This window comes from Seriola lalandi, unplaced genomic scaffold (genome assembly GCF_002814215.2).
Source record: "Seriola lalandi dorsalis isolate HSWRI2012SDOR001 ecotype SW California unplaced genomic scaffold, Sedor1 jcf7180002054690, whole genome shotgun sequence".
NCBI lineage: Eukaryota > Metazoa > Chordata > Actinopteri > Carangiformes > Carangidae > Seriola > Seriola lalandi.
The window spans coordinates 713,184-729,695 of NW_019525243.1; the positions used below are offsets into that span (position 1 = coordinate 713,184).

At 41.3% G+C, this 16,512-nt stretch overlaps 2 protein-coding genes across 3 annotated transcripts; both read right to left on the reverse strand.

Annotated features, from left to right (window-relative positions):
• Positions 1-152: 152 nt before the first annotated feature.
• On the reverse strand, positions 153-6,390 carry uqcrc2a (ubiquinol-cytochrome c reductase core protein 2a). Its single transcript, XM_023423287.2, has 14 exons — positions 6,286-6,390; positions 4,650-4,748; positions 4,332-4,481; positions 3,971-4,035; positions 3,804-3,860; positions 3,528-3,652; positions 3,137-3,234; positions 2,889-2,946; positions 2,122-2,217; positions 1,816-2,015; positions 1,609-1,689; positions 1,423-1,499; positions 1,148-1,301; positions 153-482 (listed from the first exon to the last, which is right to left on the reverse strand). The coding sequence occupies exons 1-14, from the start codon at positions 6,316-6,318 to the stop codon at positions 399-401; spliced, it is 1,377 nt and encodes a 458-aa protein (XP_023279055.1). The 5' UTR covers positions 6,319-6,390; the 3' UTR covers positions 153-398.
• A 498-nt stretch (positions 6,391-6,888) lies between these two features.
• LOC111667548 (kelch-like protein 24) lies at positions 6,889-14,916 on the reverse strand. Of its 2 annotated transcripts, XM_023423283.2 has the most exons (12): positions 14,815-14,916; positions 14,235-14,489; positions 13,995-14,129; positions 13,727-13,918; positions 12,579-12,722; positions 11,771-11,957; positions 11,000-11,146; positions 10,708-10,836; positions 9,192-9,368; positions 8,928-9,074; positions 8,654-8,819; positions 6,889-7,743 (listed from the first exon to the last, which is right to left on the reverse strand). In XM_023423283.2, the coding sequence occupies exons 2-12, from the start codon at positions 14,466-14,468 to the stop codon at positions 7,587-7,589; spliced, it is 1,815 nt and encodes a 604-aa protein (XP_023279051.1). In that variant the 5' UTR covers positions 14,469-14,489; positions 14,815-14,916; the 3' UTR covers positions 6,889-7,586. The 2 variants fall into 2 exon arrangements, with proteins under 2 accessions (XP_023279051.1, XP_023279053.1); XM_023423285.2 differs by lacking the exon at positions 14,815-14,916 and having other exon boundaries at positions 14,235-14,808.
• Between the last annotated feature and the right edge of the window lie 1,596 nt (positions 14,917-16,512).

Below are 16,512 nucleotides of genomic sequence, written 5' to 3' on the forward strand. Positions count from 1 at the left end.
TATAGGCTGATGATTGGAACAATACATCAGTAAATATATCAATATAAAAGTGGTAAAACTTCTTTCAGACCAGCCTCACACTCCTGACACATCCTCAAAACCAACAGTAACTTTGAATCCATTCCAAGATACAAATTCAAGGAACAACCAGCTGTTTTTACCGTCATAACTTTAATTTACATAGATATACAGTTAAATTGACAAAAACCCCAAAGAATATTGCATTATGATTCTCCGGCTCCACATTGGAGCTTACACATATTGCAGGACAGACTACAAATGATTGGTGACATCAAATGAATTGTTGCAAGAGGCTGTGGCTTTGGGGTCCTCTTTCCTTTTTAAGCAGCCAGGCACAGCATGCCCAGGTTAAAATCAACGGTTCTTGTTCTTTATTTTCATACTTCATCTACAAATGGTGTATTAATGAGGTGTCCACTAGCTGCCATGGTCTTCTTGCCATCCACAAATTTTTTCGCAGCCTGTAAAAAAAAAAAAAGGAGAGAGATCAACTCTTTAATTCATTCCTTGAGTTATTTAATGAGCATTATTGGTCAATGAATACATTATCACAAATTACATTATTTTTTATTTACTTTTAAAGCCATGTTGCAATTTGCAACTCAAACAGTACACAAATCCATTGGCAATCATTACATAAAGAACGTTGAACATAAAAATATATAAGTAACTTTGGATGTTGGATTTGGATTAATAAATTTGTGTTTTTGTAAATAGGTTGTTCTATATTTGTCTTCACTTATTTCTGCATTCATTTTTTGGGTAGTCAATTTTTACTATGTAGTGTGCTATACTAGCACTGTCACTTTTTATTCAATATTTTAAATATTTTTGAAACGTGACACAAATTGATTGAAAAATGTTATTCTTTATTGATCTGACCGACTTGAAATATCTGTGTATAAGCACAACAGGCCGGTCCATGTATTCCATCAGGTGGCATTTGAAAAATGTATTGTCAGTCTGATTTATTAAATGCCCTGTTGCCCTCTAACTAAACTAGATTATTGTTGTCTTCGTTAATAAAAAGAAAATGTAGGAAAATACTGAGCCATAATTGGATAATTATGACTCCAAAGCATCTAAAAAATAATCCTATCATCATTTCTACAGAAAAAGCACTCACCTTGACCACAGCATCCTGGGTGACAGCATCTATGGCCTGGAGAACAGAGTCAGGGAGCTGGTAGGCTGCAGTGGTCAGAGCCTGAGCACCGATCTCCTCCAACAGGCCCTCAGAGCTCTCTATTGACATCAGGTACTCTGCTTTCACCTGGTTTCTATGAAAAAATGTCAAACACAGAACATATTCTTCAAAACTTGTCTTTCAGCACATTTCAGTGAAAATTGCACCAATAACAATGCGTCTGGTGTAAAACTTCTTCTTCTTCGTGGACTCACTTTGCTCTGGTGATGTCAGCCTCGGACACATTTCCCTCAGCTATGCCTCTCACTTGAGCGATGGCAGCTTTGATCACCTGCACAGGACAGAAACAAGCACAAGTTCAATGAAATGCAGATTCTGCCATCTTTGCACATTTTAGATGAGGTTACATTTGTCTTGGAAAAAGTGAGTTTTGCCATCACCTCTCCTGCAGAGTCAGCTTGTGCAATAGTATAGACGCCAAACAGGCCAGAGTCAGAGTACGAGGCATTGAAGGCTGTGGCCTGAAAGATAGCAAGAGGTTACCTGATGTTAGGAGACAAAACTCTCCGCATTCAGAACTAATGCAATACAGTAATCCAGAGTAAAACCACAAATGCCAAATTAAAGTTTTAAGTCCTCCAACTCACATCAAAGGGCTGTGCGGTAGCTTTGGCAATACCCTGACTCAGTTTGCTGGTGATGTTGGAGCCCCTCTTCACATGTGGACCAGATCCCAGGATCCTTTGCAGCACGGTGAAGGCATTAGCCTCTGCACTACCTGTCACAGCACCCTCGCTGGCAATCAGTGCATGGACCAGATCGTCATTGTTCAGCACTCGCAGCTCACCTACACACACACACACACACACACACACACACACACACGTGTCATGACAATAATGTAGTATGAATCTTAAAAGAGGGAATTGTCACTTTTAAACTCAGGCTTTTACCTCCACGGTAGACAGATTTCACCACAGGTGTGTCAGCCCCACTGCGGACACTCAGGAGTCCCTCGCCCACCTGCCTCAGGACAGAGTGCTTCACACCTGGACGCATAAATCAGAGAGTCCAACATTAACATACAACTGAGGTGGAACACAGAGCACTTTCATGAACTGAAAAATACCACACATTCCCAGGATTGAAACTGCCATATTAGCGTGATGTGTCGTGCCAACACTTGTAGCATTTGTTTGCAGGCAAAGTCAGCGCTATCACATGCACAAAAATCCACACATAACAAAACCATTGGTGTCACTAGGGCTGGGCAATTAAACGAAAAATTATCAAAAACGACATTTAGAACCTGTCACCCAGTTAATCTTGCTCATGTCAGTTCATTCGGAAAATACTTTCCCTAATGTGTGTGTTCACCAGTGTGTTCAAATCAACACCACCAATTTGTTTAATCACTTGGAACACAGTCACATTGCTGAATGTTAAGAGTGCATGTTTAAAAAAAAAAAAGAAAAAAAGAAAAAGAGAGGGAGCGATAAGCGCCAAAGTAATCATTCATTAATTGTAAAAAAAGGTGAAAGAGGTTGGTTCAGTGCAAACACACACACAAAGTTAATTCACTTCAACAAGACTGGTATGACATCAGAAAGCTAAGCATCAGTTGGTAAAATGGAGCCTCGATAAGCAAAGCCTGGTGTGAAAGGAAAGCTGCTGCAAAGAAGTGATACAGCCAGACTAGACAGCACTAGTAGTCACTCACCTACTCCTACAAGTGCCATTCTGCCAGTGGTGAAATTGTCTTCAACAAATGACTGCAGCTACGGGGGAAGGATAAGGAAGAGGAGGAGAGATGGGTAAGATCTACGCACAATCTAACAAATAATAAGTTGCTATCATTCTCCCCAAGAGGGCAGAGAGCGACGTAGAAATGTAACTTGATTTCCCCTCAAGACCATATAATTAACTATTTTCCTAAGTACAGAAATAGAACAAAACAAAGATTCATACCTGTTTAGAGGACACACGACCGACCATGTGGTCAGGGCAGTAAAGAGAGTTGGACAGGCCATTTTTGTATGCTGCTTCATGCAACTTCTCAATTATACCTGTGGGAGAAAATGGAAAAAGAGACCCGAACTTCAGCCGAGGAAAACTGGGCATCCACGAGTTAGATCCGAGGGACTCAACTAAATGATATTGTTAAATCGCCATAAAGCTGATGTATCTGAGAATCAACAGCCCGATCTGCAGCTATGAGCAGCTTGCCATTTATTGTTTTTATTTGGGAGCACTAACACAAGATTAATTGCCTGCACTTGTCAGATATGTTCAATGTTGCTGCGTGATTGGAATTCCCATGATGAAAACACTGAGCTGAACCTTTGCTCCTGATACTAACCTATCTGAGGACACTGCTGAGCCAGAGCCCTGTCAACCTTCACCCTGGACGTCAGTTCGTCTACCTCCCACGGCCGAAACTCCTGAGTTGTGGTCACATCAACCAAAAACTCCAATAATGAATCTCTGGACACACAGAAACAAGAGTGGTAAAGAAATACTGTGGCATCAACACGACCGTAGAGGATTTTTAATAAAATGTACATAAAACACCGTAGGTTTTAAGTAAGTAAAAATAACTTAATTTCAGGCTTGACATGAAGATGGGAGCACTTACAGGTGGTCTCTCAAACAGTCTGCGGTGTAGACCATGGTCTCTCTTGATGATGTCACACTGCACAGTAAAGGAAGTCGGTTCAGTTATGGTTAGACTGAGGTTATGGTTAGACCTATTTATCTATAGCAGGGTTAGTGTGAGAATGTGGAGAGGGTACCCTCACTGACCTCAGGCTGCCCCCCAGTGCTTCCACACCGCGACAGATCTTGAAGGCAGATGCATTCTTGGTAGTCTATAAAAAGAAAAAATTATCTGAATTGAACAACTGCATGTGAGAAAGGTTAACTGTCAGGCTAATGGATTGAGATGCTGCTTCAAAAAATGCAGTGCATTAAAACTGTGTTCTTAATTTCTCATTAAATATGTTGTAAATTAAATGTGATAGCTTTATCTAATTTGTCAGTGGCCATCTTTGCTACAGTATGTCACTGTATGAGTAACCATAAAGCTAACTGAACAGAATTGCAGACATGCTTTACAGTTTCCCTGTAGTTTCCCATTACACATTCACAAAATCATTCACGTCACCAGGTTTGCTGCCAGTCGTAGCACATGAGAGACACCCTGGTTTTCCACAGTCTCATAGCGACTCCCAGCTTTCACAAACACACCCACACTGGACAAGGGGGAGTAGTTCTCCAGTGATGCTATCACCAGACCGTTTGGGAGCTTCGACACCTGAAGCAGCAAAGAAAAATGTTACTGGGAACTTGTAATCAAACAGTCAAGATGTTAATTTTACTGTGTTTTTTGCTCTCCTTTTTCCTGATTAAACTTTGTTGATTCTTTATTAGTGTTTTGGCAGCCTTGAATGGATATTCACATGTAGACAAGAGCAGCACCTACATGGACATTTTGAGGGGAAGTTGCAGCCGTGGACGGTTTCAGGCCTGCGAGGGGTTCAGTCAGAGCTTCACTCCTCCTGGCAGCAGCGTAGCAACGTTTCTGTGGTCAGAGGTGACACCAAATTAAAGAGAATGATTTCTTAAGCAACATTTCCTGTGAGAGCATCCTCTTCGTTGGTAATGGGCGTCAAGAACAAGAAAGTGCTTAACTACTTCAACTATCTTGACTTTACCTAACAAGATGTCTAAGTGAAAGTGGCACAGCTTCAAGTGGTGTAAACATTAGGCTCCAGTTAAATAGCCAGTTAGAGAATGGTATACTTTTCCTCAGAGGTTCAAGTGCAAGTGCTCCTCAAAAGTTAGGCTGACATTTGATTGGACAAATCTTACCACCACGAAGATTAGCACAACCTCTGATGTTTCATAACACCTGTCATCTACCTAACAGAATTATAAGTAAATGAGGGGTCAGCATTTGACAAACAGGATAGGAAAACACTAAATTATGTTTGTATAATTTATTTTGTGTACCTTTTATCGATATTTATATATTACTAAATAATTCTACCCCTTGTGGCTCTAAAAGCGATTCAGATAAAACACGGAATAAGAAATCACTGTCTGATAGACCTGGTCACAACCTACAGACAACATGTAACTGCAAACAGAGGGGTCTAGTACACATTGTGTTGTTTTAGGGGGTGTTGCAACGATAAATCCAAGAATAGATCGGTCAATTGACTGAAAATTTGATAATTGATTAATCATCAAAAAAGGTCAAAATTGCTTTGTATCAAATTAAACTGATTACTTGTTGATCGGACAAAACAAGGCATTTAAAGACGTCACCTTGAGCTCTGAGAAACTGAGATGGACATTTTAGCTATCCTCTGACATTTTACAGACCAAATGGTTAATTGAGAAAATAATCGCCAGATTAATCTATAATGAATATATTCATTCACATATATTTTTACTTGAAAATAACCCAAAATAATACTTTGATTTGTTCCATCAGCTGATAACTTAATGTTCATGCACTATATGTTCAAATCCTTCTACGGCATGTCAAAGAGCAGACACTGACAACCTGCCTGTCTTAAAGTAAGGTGGGCGACCTGAAACGACCCGTGCAAATATATTACACTGAGGCCAATCACTGCATGTGTCCTGTCAACACAGGCTGGGGTTGCTCTGACAGTGCATCGGTAAAATGTCAGCCTTTCACCAAAATATGACCAAAGCCGGGGTGTTGTTCCCTTCAAGATACCTGGATGAAGTAATGGGGGGTTCACAAGTTCAGAGATGACCTTCAGCAGAAAACAAGAAGCTATGAACTGCCGCTAAGCTAAACCGAAATAAGCTATTTCATAGCACTTCACCTGCATTTTATCTGACCTACAGTACATTTGAATGATTCAGCCAGAAGGTGTTACTTAACTCGGCTGTAAAACCAAGCGAGCTAGCCTTAAATTAGATAAACTTGCATTAGCCAGCCACCTAGCAAGCTAACTAGCCACCGCGCTAACTACGGGTAAGTGGGTTCTTTTTTCAAACAGGTCGAGAACCACAACGACAAAAGTTTAGGTCCTGTAGGTGACACAGTTCAGATCAAACACAGAAAACACGGGACTCACGGGGAGACTGTTCAGGGAGCAGATTCCTCTCATGACTCCAGACTCTCCTTCAGCCGGTACAGAAAGACAGATATGGCGACGGGCTGACGTCTCTCCCACAATCCACTGCACCGTGCAGCACAGCAAAGATGATTTAGGATGGCAAGATGAGGAGTTTCAGCCGCTGCCGCGGCTTCATATTGCATTGCATTCACAGAGAAGACTTGCCTCTCATAATTTTGACTTTCGTGTGTAACATGTATGACTTACCATCTTACAATTCTGAAAAAATAAATAAATAAAAATATCTCACAACTACGAGATAATGTATATTAACGGGGCAAATGAACAAACTTTTTTTTATTTTTTTTAATAAAGTCTTTCCTTTGGGGCTTTGGTTAAAAATGTCTGGGGCAAGGGTGTCTCCATGCTGCTGTCGCCAACATGAAGGCATAATAAGCAAGAACTTATTTTGGGGGTTGGGAACTGAACATACAAAACAAATTGGTAGGCTACAAAAATTAACCGTTTAAGTACTACATGACTGCTGGTCACAGTGTATTTGTTTTAAGACTATTCTGTGAAATAGAAGAAAAAAATAAAAACAAATAACATACACCATCATTCACAGTAAAGAATTAAACATTTTTATTAGAACCCAACTGCATTTAAATTCACTAAAATGCATGACGCACACTACAATACAAAAATATACTGAACATGTTACAGGTAGTAAAGACAATCATTCAAAACTTACAAAGTTTAATTACAAAAACACTGCTTACGTATAGCCATCTTTTTCACAGGTAATCTTTGAAAATATTCACGATTCAATTCTTTTGATAGAGCGAAATGTTTACTATTTTTTTCAACGGTCATTCTCACAGCTAGTCACACCCCAATAAATACATCACATAATAATGATACAAAAATACACTATGTTGGCTGGGAAGATCTTCACAGATTAGAGGTGCTGGGACATAAAAACAATACCCACACATGTTCACATCATACAGAAAGTAAGTTCTGACTGCTGACTGATTCGTCCATTACAGTTACTTGAGGTCATGTGACATCAACATTGCCTTCTTCCCTACACCAAGTGAGTGAGACTCATTCCATAAGCGTCAATGATTTTTTTTTTTTAATTTTTTTTTTAAAAACCATGACTACTTTTTGCCATCAGTAACAGCTCAAACAGTGGTATGGCAAATCCAGGCATCACTTCTCAGCTTGCTGGTTTCCACAGCTCTGAGCTTTGTAGTGCACTGGCTCCGAAGAGGGCGCAGACAACAGGAAAGATTCCTCCACGATATCCTGCTTCAGTTGTCATTTGGCGTCCCAGGAGAGCTGCTCATGTGGATATCCTTCCTCAGCTGGAGAGACACACAGCTGAGCCAGCTGCGACTGGTGGGCATCTCCCCGACAATTTCCCAGGTGTCGGTCTCATCACAGAACCTCTCGATAGTGTCGTGATATCTGCATGTACAAATGAACTGAATTAAACTCCACAGTGAATTCAACAGTTATATCAAACAGCCCCGTTTTCCTAAGAAGAAAGGCTGTAAATATGTTTGTCCTCCTGTTTTTACATCTACAGGAACTAAATCAGGAACCAAACGCCCCTTTTGTTCACCCCCGATGATCTGCAGATACAGAGTTTCTGCACCAGGCAGAATTTTGCTCAGGTGTTTTTTGAAAGATGCTGCCAAGATTTCCTGGCTCCTCAAACATAGCATCCCTCCCTTCTCTGGCTCCCGCTGGTGGGTCTTTATGATTTTTTGTTTCTTTGTCAAATTTCAGGGTGAAACACTTTGCTCCATTCTCGTCACGTCTTCTTAACAGAATGAAGCCAAGTCTGAAAACAGTTCGAAGCTCATGTTGTTTGCCTTATAGTCTTAGCCTCATTTTTGCTCTTCTCTGATTTCATCATTTAACTCAAATGTTATTTGTGGAAATATTCCCATCTTTGAGGTGCAAAGTTTGTTACAATTAAAGACGAATAGCCTAATGACGGTTAATGTAATCAACGGGTATTAGAACACCTGTAAAGAAGACACACACACACACACACACACACACACACACAAATATAAACATTTCAAGAAATGTCGATCCCTCGCCTATCATTGATACTTGTGGCACTCAGTGATTGCTTACTGTGACTGAAGCTGTACACAAGTTGTGGCAGACACAAGATGTGTGTTTAACTAATCAGTGATATTAATGTCTGCAATCTCTGCCTTAAGTTGTTCCCAGATCCTGTGACATCGTGAAATACAAGGTGTGAAGCAGTAAATATAGACCCAAGTCCCAATTTCTGAAATGCAGGTACAACAGATTAGATAACCATTATATGTAGAAGTAACTTTTCTGGATAGCCCCTCACCTGTCCCAGCCTTCTTCTCCTCCCAGAACGTAGATCTTTCCATCCACCACAGCAGCACCGGGCCGGTAGCGCCGTTCTTTCATGGGGGCGCACATGGTCCACTGGTTGGTCTTGGGATTGTAACACTCCACCTTATCTGTGTTCTCTGTCGAGGCATGCCATCCGCCTGGGAGAAGGAAAGAGAGATTCAACCGCAGAAAAGACTGCATGTCTTGACTGGTGAGCACTGTGAATCTAGAAAAGGTTGAAGGCTGAGTGCTGAGAAGTGTAATACCTATAACATAGATCTTTCCTTTGAGTGTACAGGCTGCGGAACCAGAGCGAGCGATCTGCATCGGGGCGACCTCTGTCCATACCGAGGTTTTAGGGTTGTACACCTGGGCGAGGTCTGTGCCGTCTCCATCCTCTAAAACTGCTCCACCTACCAGGACACAGAGAGACACATGGTTACTCTAAAACAAACAAACAAAACAAATAAATTAAAATAAAAAGAACAACCTCAGTAATAACATGCATGCGTAAAACCTCCATTTCATACCAGTAACATAGAGCAGTCCGTCCAGGGCCACCACAGCCGGACTTGTGACGGCCATCTTGACAGACTCTGTGAACTGCCAGGAGTTGGTGTGGGGGTTGTAGCACTCCACCGAGTCCAGACGAGACCTTCCCTCCCACCCTCCCACTGCATACACGAACCCGTCCAGCATCACCAGGCCTGAGTGGAGTGAGAGAGATTCACTAATGAGTCACCAATGATAACAATGTTTCACTTAAACATGAAAGACATAAAGACCTATATTTTAATCCAAGAGCTTCTAAATGTGCTTCTGTACTGCCTCAACTCATTAAAACATGTCATTACTTTTAGCCATCGTCTCTAGTTCTGCTTTTGTTTTCACTGCTTTCTGCCCAGTTTGAGGACAAGTTCCTGGCACTGCTCAGACAAATGTTCCAGGAACCTTAAGAGTTTGCCGACAGTGCGGCTGATCCGGATCAGTCAAGTAGTTGTGTCACCACATCGCAACAAGGACGACTAAAACAATTGTAACAACAGTGACCAAAAATTCTTCTGTATCTGCATCAGCCAGGACAATTAGTGCTTTAACAATGAATAATAATGAAGAATGCTTGTTGGCCAAACTGTCCAGGCCCTCATTAGTATTTGGGGAGAGGAGGCCATTCAGAGGGAGTTAAGTGTTTCTCGCCCTCAGTGTGTGGCAGGAACTAGGATACGACACACAGCCAAACAGTTCAAGCAAGGATGAAATAGATGAAACAAGAGGTTAGAATACACCCTCTGATCAGCGCTATTTCCTCATCCTCTCATGCTGAACTATGGGCAGACTGGCCGCTACACTCACAGGGACAGGACAGGTCGGGGCTCGCTGGTTAGCATGCTAACTCCGGTAGAAGAAAAAAAAGGGTAGAAATAGAAGCCATACAAGAGTAATCATGGGCGTTGCTGTCCACCTCTGGAGACAGCTCTTGCCAAGTAAATTCATACTAAACTTCTACACTGGTATGTAAACAGCTGTTAATACTAATGCTGTTAATTTTGTTGTATTTTATTGCTCTTATTGTTCTTTTATTATTATTTTTTTTTAAAATTGTTTTTCATTTATTTATCTCTTCACTTATTATCTGTTGTAAAGCACTTTGGTACACCGAAAGGATTGTTGTAAAGGGCTTTATAAATAAAGTACATTTACATTTACATTTACATTTACTAGCGCTGGCTACGTAGCAATAGCAAAAATGTCAGCTGAGTCAGCGCCAGCTGGGGATGAAGACTACAACATTTGCAACTAAAAACAAGGAATTCCAAGCTAAAGTGCATCTAAAATATGACTATAGACATGAAATGCTGAGACACTGAGTTATGGGAAAAGAACAAACAGTGAATGAACATATAGTGGAAATCACTGAAGGATGTGGTGATGTAAGATTTCAGAGCATGACAAAGAAGGGCCAGTTGTGGCTGTGTTGTTGTAGTAGCACAACTGACTAAATGTATGGTATAGTATACTGCACATAGTATAATGCGGCAGCCCTACCTAACTCAGATCGAGCTACATTCATGGGCGCCATCTCCATCCAGGAGTCGAAGCAGGGGTCATAGCGCCACATCTCCCTGCTGGCTGAGCCGTCAGGAAACTCCCCTCCTGCTAAATACAGGGTCGAGTCTACAGAGGGACAGAAAGGGAGGAGGGGTCGGAGTGGAGGGACAGAAACATGTCACCTGTCATGTGCACTACATCTAAGCTTTGTGCTCATTTGAGGAGACACAATGTGGAGTCAGTTATGAGCGAGTTTTCATCTCAAAAGAAACTGACAGCGTCTCCCCACCTGACACGACCAGCCCGTGTTTGCTGACAGCGAAGGGCAGGCAGGCCAGATTCTTCCACTGATTCGTCACAGGATCGAAGCTCTCGACGCTGCGCAGCACCACTTTGTCGTCCTCCCCGCCAACTGTCACTATTACTTCAGCTGTCCCTGTTGCCATGGCAACAGGGGGGAGAGGAACAGAGAGAAGTGAGCCGAGGCATTCCCCAGTAGGATACAACGTAGTGGTGTGTAGGGCTGCAACTAATGATTCCCTTAATTATCGATTATTCTGTCGACTCATTTCTCCATTGATCAGTTCAATCGTTTGGTCCAGAAAAAGTTTCTTTTAAATGCCCATGCCCAAGTATATGTGGTTTAATGTCATAAAATGTATAGCCACATATTCATAACCAAATATTAACAGTAAAAAAAGCTGTAAACGAGGCCCTTCTGGCATTTTTACAAAAAAAAAAAAAAAAATTAACTGACTAGGCACCTAAAGTGAAGGGGGTGGTGCTGTCTAATAACCAGTTTAATAATTGAAAATGAGTGCCAATAAAAGTCTAATGTATTATAGTGACACCAAGATACAAATATTTCAAGCTACAAAGTCCTAAATTTCAAGTGCGACCAAAGAGAAAAAGAAAAAAAAAAAAAAAACATTTAAAAAGTAGAAAAAGAAAACACACTAGGCTGACAGAGATGGTCAAAGACACAGCCTCTACCCATAATGAAAATACAAGTTGCATTGGCTCTCAGTTGTTCTGAATGTGCACGTGTGAGTATGTTTACCTGTGGACCTGCGAGGCCTCGCTCTGGGGCAGTAGAGCTCTCCACGGCGGTCCTTTAGCAGCAGGTAGTCCTTGGCCTCGGAGATGAGCCTCTGGCAGCCCTGGTTCTCCTTCACCACTTCCAGAGACTCGATCACATCGTGGAGGTAGTAGGGGCTGATCAGAGGCAGGCGGATATGCTCAAGGACCTATGAGAAACAAATGAAAGGAGAGAAATCTGATTAACTCAGACGGCTCATCTTAGTTGCTGCCACTGTATCTCTAATTTAAAATAACTTTTATCCAATAGGAGAATTTGAGACTCATATACGTAGCATCTATGGGTGGATGACTGAAAGAGCCGACCAAGCATAGGTGAGTCTATTCTTGTTGGAAAGCAAGAAAGTACAGCCCGACCGTTTTTGGCCTATTACAGATTTATCGGTATTGATCTGAATACTTTTATTAAGAAGCAATAATGCAGTGGAAATGCTTGGGTCAAGTCAAGTTAAAGTCATATAAGCAGCCTTTTATGTATATTTGATCATTTGTTTTCATTCAAGTTTATATATATATATATATATATAAAAATACAGTACATATAGAATATCTGCTGATAGAAATAGATATAAGGTTAGACTCAGTTTTCCTGATACAACAACACATACTTGTAGTGGGCCATGAACGTCTAAGATTATCCTCGCCCAAACACTGATCAAAGACATGCTCAGTGCTACCACAATCTCTGCTACAATACATCCACAACAAAAAACAAGAATAGATGGAGAACTGTGTGCATTTTCATATGACATGTCTATACCGAGTCTGACCTTTTCAAAGCTCTGTTTGCGAGTGGGGCATTTATTCAACCACGACATGGCGGCCTCAAACACCATCTCCTCTTTGGGCACATTGAGTTGGTCATTGGCAATGATTTCTGTCAGTTTGTCCACACACAGAGACAGGAACTCCTCCTGGGCGTGGGGGGAAGAAATAGAGCAGGATTCATTCAATATTGGCTAAGTGACAACTTACGCCTGGTTCTCTCTCACACACACACACACACACACACACACACACACACACACACACACACACACACACACAGAGAGAGAGAGGAAGTTAATCACTCATAGCCATTGGTTCAACTGCTGACAGGCAGGTAGATTATCTCTGTTAAACCCCTGTCACACATGAAACCCACAACACTGCCAGGCTCCATTATCCTGGTCAGGTGATGTTGGCTAGTTTTTACACAATAGTTCTGAAATAACTAGAAAATTAACCTAGAAAAAACAACAAAAAAAAAAAAAAACTGATCGACTTCACATTCATACACATGTTCACTGACATTTAATAGCTCCACATCACAACCTGACATCCACTGGGAAAACATTGAGCCGCTCGTCTAGTCCATAGCAAAGAGTGAAGAGCACACGATGACGAAGACTTTTAATATAAAGCTGTCTCTGTTTTAGGATTGATTTTGGTTCAGGGAGTATGTTTGGGCAATATGATAATTAGAGCCGCAAAAATGCACCTGCGCTCTTTCACCCTGACGATGAATGCTTTATTTCATAAAAATAATTTTTCAACGATAGCTATGGAGTCTTGGTCTTTGAATCTAGTTAGGTGACCTACATTTGCTAAAGACACTGCGGTAAACCCTCAGGTCACTGTGGGAAATGGTGTAAATCAGTGAGTATTTTCTATCTTTTTGGATATTTCTTTCATTAATTTAACATAAAACAGACATTCCCATCTGGTTCTTTTATCTATACACTGTGGCAGAAGATAGTGTTTACTATTTAACATTATCACAATACAAAATTAACTAGACGACCATTGAAGAACACATCCACCTGTAATTGGGAGTGTATCTGACATTGCTCTTGGCTACTGCTGCAAACATGCCAGACTACAGGAGTCAACACTGAGACTACAGTGACAATATAACATGGCCCCATCAGCCTCTCACCTGCTGATAAACACTGTTGAAGTGCTCAAGGATGTAGTCCATGCTGCGTTTCTCAAGCACCTTACAAGAATGGGCCTCTGCAAAGCAGTGAATCCCCACACAGTTCATCTCGTCCATCTGACGCTCCATGAAACGACAGCAGGCCTCTCTAACAGCCATCACGTCCAGCAGGTTGGCTGCTGCCAGCAGGGCCTACGACAGATTCAGTGTGTGTTTAGCACACATGTTGTTTCAAAGAAAAGAGAAAAGGTGAGAGTGGATACTTTACCTGCACATTTGCTTTAGAGATGTAGACCTCTGATGTGTAGGCGTAGCTCACCAGCATGCCAATCATCTGAGGTTCAACTCCATTGATGGCAACCCGCTCCTGTTTGGACTCTATCAGGTCAGTGGAAAACATTGCCTGAGGGGAAACACAATAAACAGCTGTTGTTCACATGACTTCCTTAGCAGATAAACATGAACTGGTGCCCGTCACCGACATAGCTGTGAGGAAAGCTGTGTTTACCTGGAAGTAGGAGCTGAAAGAGGCCAGCACAATGCGATGACAAGGGAACTCCTGTCCTCCACAGCACAGAGTCACATCACAGAAAGCGTTGTTGAGCCGCAGGCTGTTCAGGCCCTGCAGGACAGTGCTGGGGTGCCTGGTCTCCACAAACAGGTAGTCCTCCTGCAGCGGGAAGGTGACGTTCATAGCGGAGGGAGAAGGCAGACTGGCGTTGACTGCAATAATTTCAGCCATGTCTTACTCTGCTAGGCAAGCCTGGGAGTCAATACAGAGACAGTTAGGACTCTGGCGTCCGATTATGACACCGAACCACGATTTGAATGGTAACCGGTCATGTTTTTCTATGCAAATTAGCCCCCGTAAACTCTAATGTTAGAATGACATTAGTATAAGTCGCAAGAGAAGAAACAAGGCGATGAGAGAGGCAGTCTGAGATTGTCTTTTAGCTCACTAATTAGGCTTAGCTCAGAAGGAGCGGCTTGGCGGCGCAAACGAGCTGGTTTCTACCGAGTCAAACTAATGAGTCGTTTCAGGAGGAGACATACGGCGTACAGACAGCTGTGACAGTGAAACACGTTACCTGTTAGACATGATCGTGACTACTACAGTGCAAACGCACTCTCCCACATTCACACGGTGAAGCGTCAGACGGCAATAAAGAGCAGCAGCCACCGGAAGCCCCTCCCACCTATGTAGCCCAAGTCAAGATAGTTCATCCCCTCAAAATTTCTGCTTCGTGCAAGTAGCAGCAACAACAAACAAACAAAGCCAAACAGAAAAATTACACACAGTGGACAGGAATGTCACATGAAAAATATGTACAGAATATGCAATCTACTTAAAATACTAAGGAATGTCGTCTAGTCTATGACTGGTGAATTTACATTCATGGACATGTGTTTTTGCAAAAAAAAAAAAATATATTGTTTGCAAATTTTATGCTGAGATAAGAATAAAAAAAATATTTTGTATGTATTTAAACTTAAATGTCTTAACAAGATTGAATTACCATCCAGGCAAGTTTTTAGGGAACACATTTTCAGCAGTATTTATTGATTTTACCACTTAGGAGCTGTAAACACAGCATTGATGCATGTTTACCTAGCTGATTATGCAAACATATTAACAATCAGTTGCAGGGCAGGATTTAGCTTGTCTGGCCTTGGGGAACAGCTCTGACATTATCACATTTGTTGTTTTTAAATAACTTACCTCCTTCACTTAAGCTCTATGCTCCTCAACCTGGAGGAAAAATGCTATTTTTGCCACATTGTAAGTCTGAGCCTATTTTATTGCAAACATATTTTTTGTATGTATGTAGATTTATCTTAATGCAATGACAATGAACTTGAATGTGTTTAAACAAAACACCACCCTATACATGGTGTGATTAAACATGAGTGTATTTTATCTCCTCAATTCTCTGGTAAATTCTCATCACTCAGCCACCCACCCAAGCTTCATTTTAAATTTATTAACTACAGACTTACTATACATTTTTTTTTTCATCCTTTTCACCTTTTCATATTCATATTTTTTGTCACAAAATCACAGTAACTGCCCTCTATTTTTGGAATCAAAAATTTTGATAAACTCATTCTTACATTACCTTAGTGGCTTCTCATCAGTTCCCTTTTCTATCCTGCACCGGTTGCCTCTCTCTTCATCATCTCCACCCACAAAGTAAACACTTGCACACATGGCAGCGACTGGATTGGTGGAGATTGGTGGCAGCTTTTGACACGGGAAGCAGAAGCATGCGTTATATTACTTTCCTATTTACACATCCAGCAGACATGGACCAACATTAGAAATTAATCTGAGTCATGTCTCTGGCCATCTGGTGAAGAAACCCCTGAGAAAAATGACCATTTCTTAAGCTGCTAAATGCTCCACTATGTTCACCAGCTAGTTGTTGACCTTGTCTGCACATTGGTGGTGGGCAGCCAGTGTACAGCGGGCTTATCTGACCTTTTTGTCTGAAAACAAACTGGACTGTTTTTCCTTTGGCACTCTTGTACATTTCTGAACATAACACCAACTACAATCCAGATTAATACATTTTTCTAACTTTACCTAGCATAAGATCCAAATCTGGTTAAAATCATTGTATGTGCACACTGTTGTTGTCAAAGTAAGGAATTTAGTTCTTTATTTTCTTGTGTTTCTTCATTTTTGGTGGGTAGATTTCTTTCGACTACTATATCAAAAACTTAATGGTTTACCTTGTGGTCACCAATGTTTTATCCCCTAAATGGAAGCTGAGTCCCCACAATGT

What these genes read in the sequence shown, in the direction of transcription:
- uqcrc2a (XM_023423287.2), bottom strand. Translation starts at nt 6,318, where the DNA reads ATGAGAGGAATCTGCTCCCTGAACAGTCTCCCC. An exon ending in AATGGCACTTGTAGGAGTAG is followed by an intron (nt 2,218 to 2,888) that starts GTGAGTGACTAC and finishes TTATGCGTCCAG; the next exon opens with GTGTGAAGCACTCTGTCCTG. An exon ending in GCTGACATCACCAGAGCAAA is followed by an intron (nt 1,302 to 1,422) that starts GTGAGTCCACGA and finishes ATTTTTTCATAG; the next exon opens with AAACCAGGTGAAAGCAGAGT.
- LOC111667548 (XM_023423283.2), bottom strand. Translation starts at nt 14,468, where the DNA reads ATGGCTGAAATTATTGCAGTCAACGCCAGTCTGCCTTCTCCCTCCGCT. An exon ending in CTTTCAGCTCCTACTTCCAG is followed by an intron (nt 14,130 to 14,234) that starts GTAAACACAGCT and finishes GTTTCCCCTCAG; the next exon opens with GCAATGTTTTCCACTGACCT. An exon ending in TGTAGCTCGATCTGAGTTAG is followed by an intron (nt 9,369 to 10,707) that starts GTAGGGCTGCCG and finishes CACTCCACTCAG; the next exon opens with GCCTGGTGATGCTGGACGGG.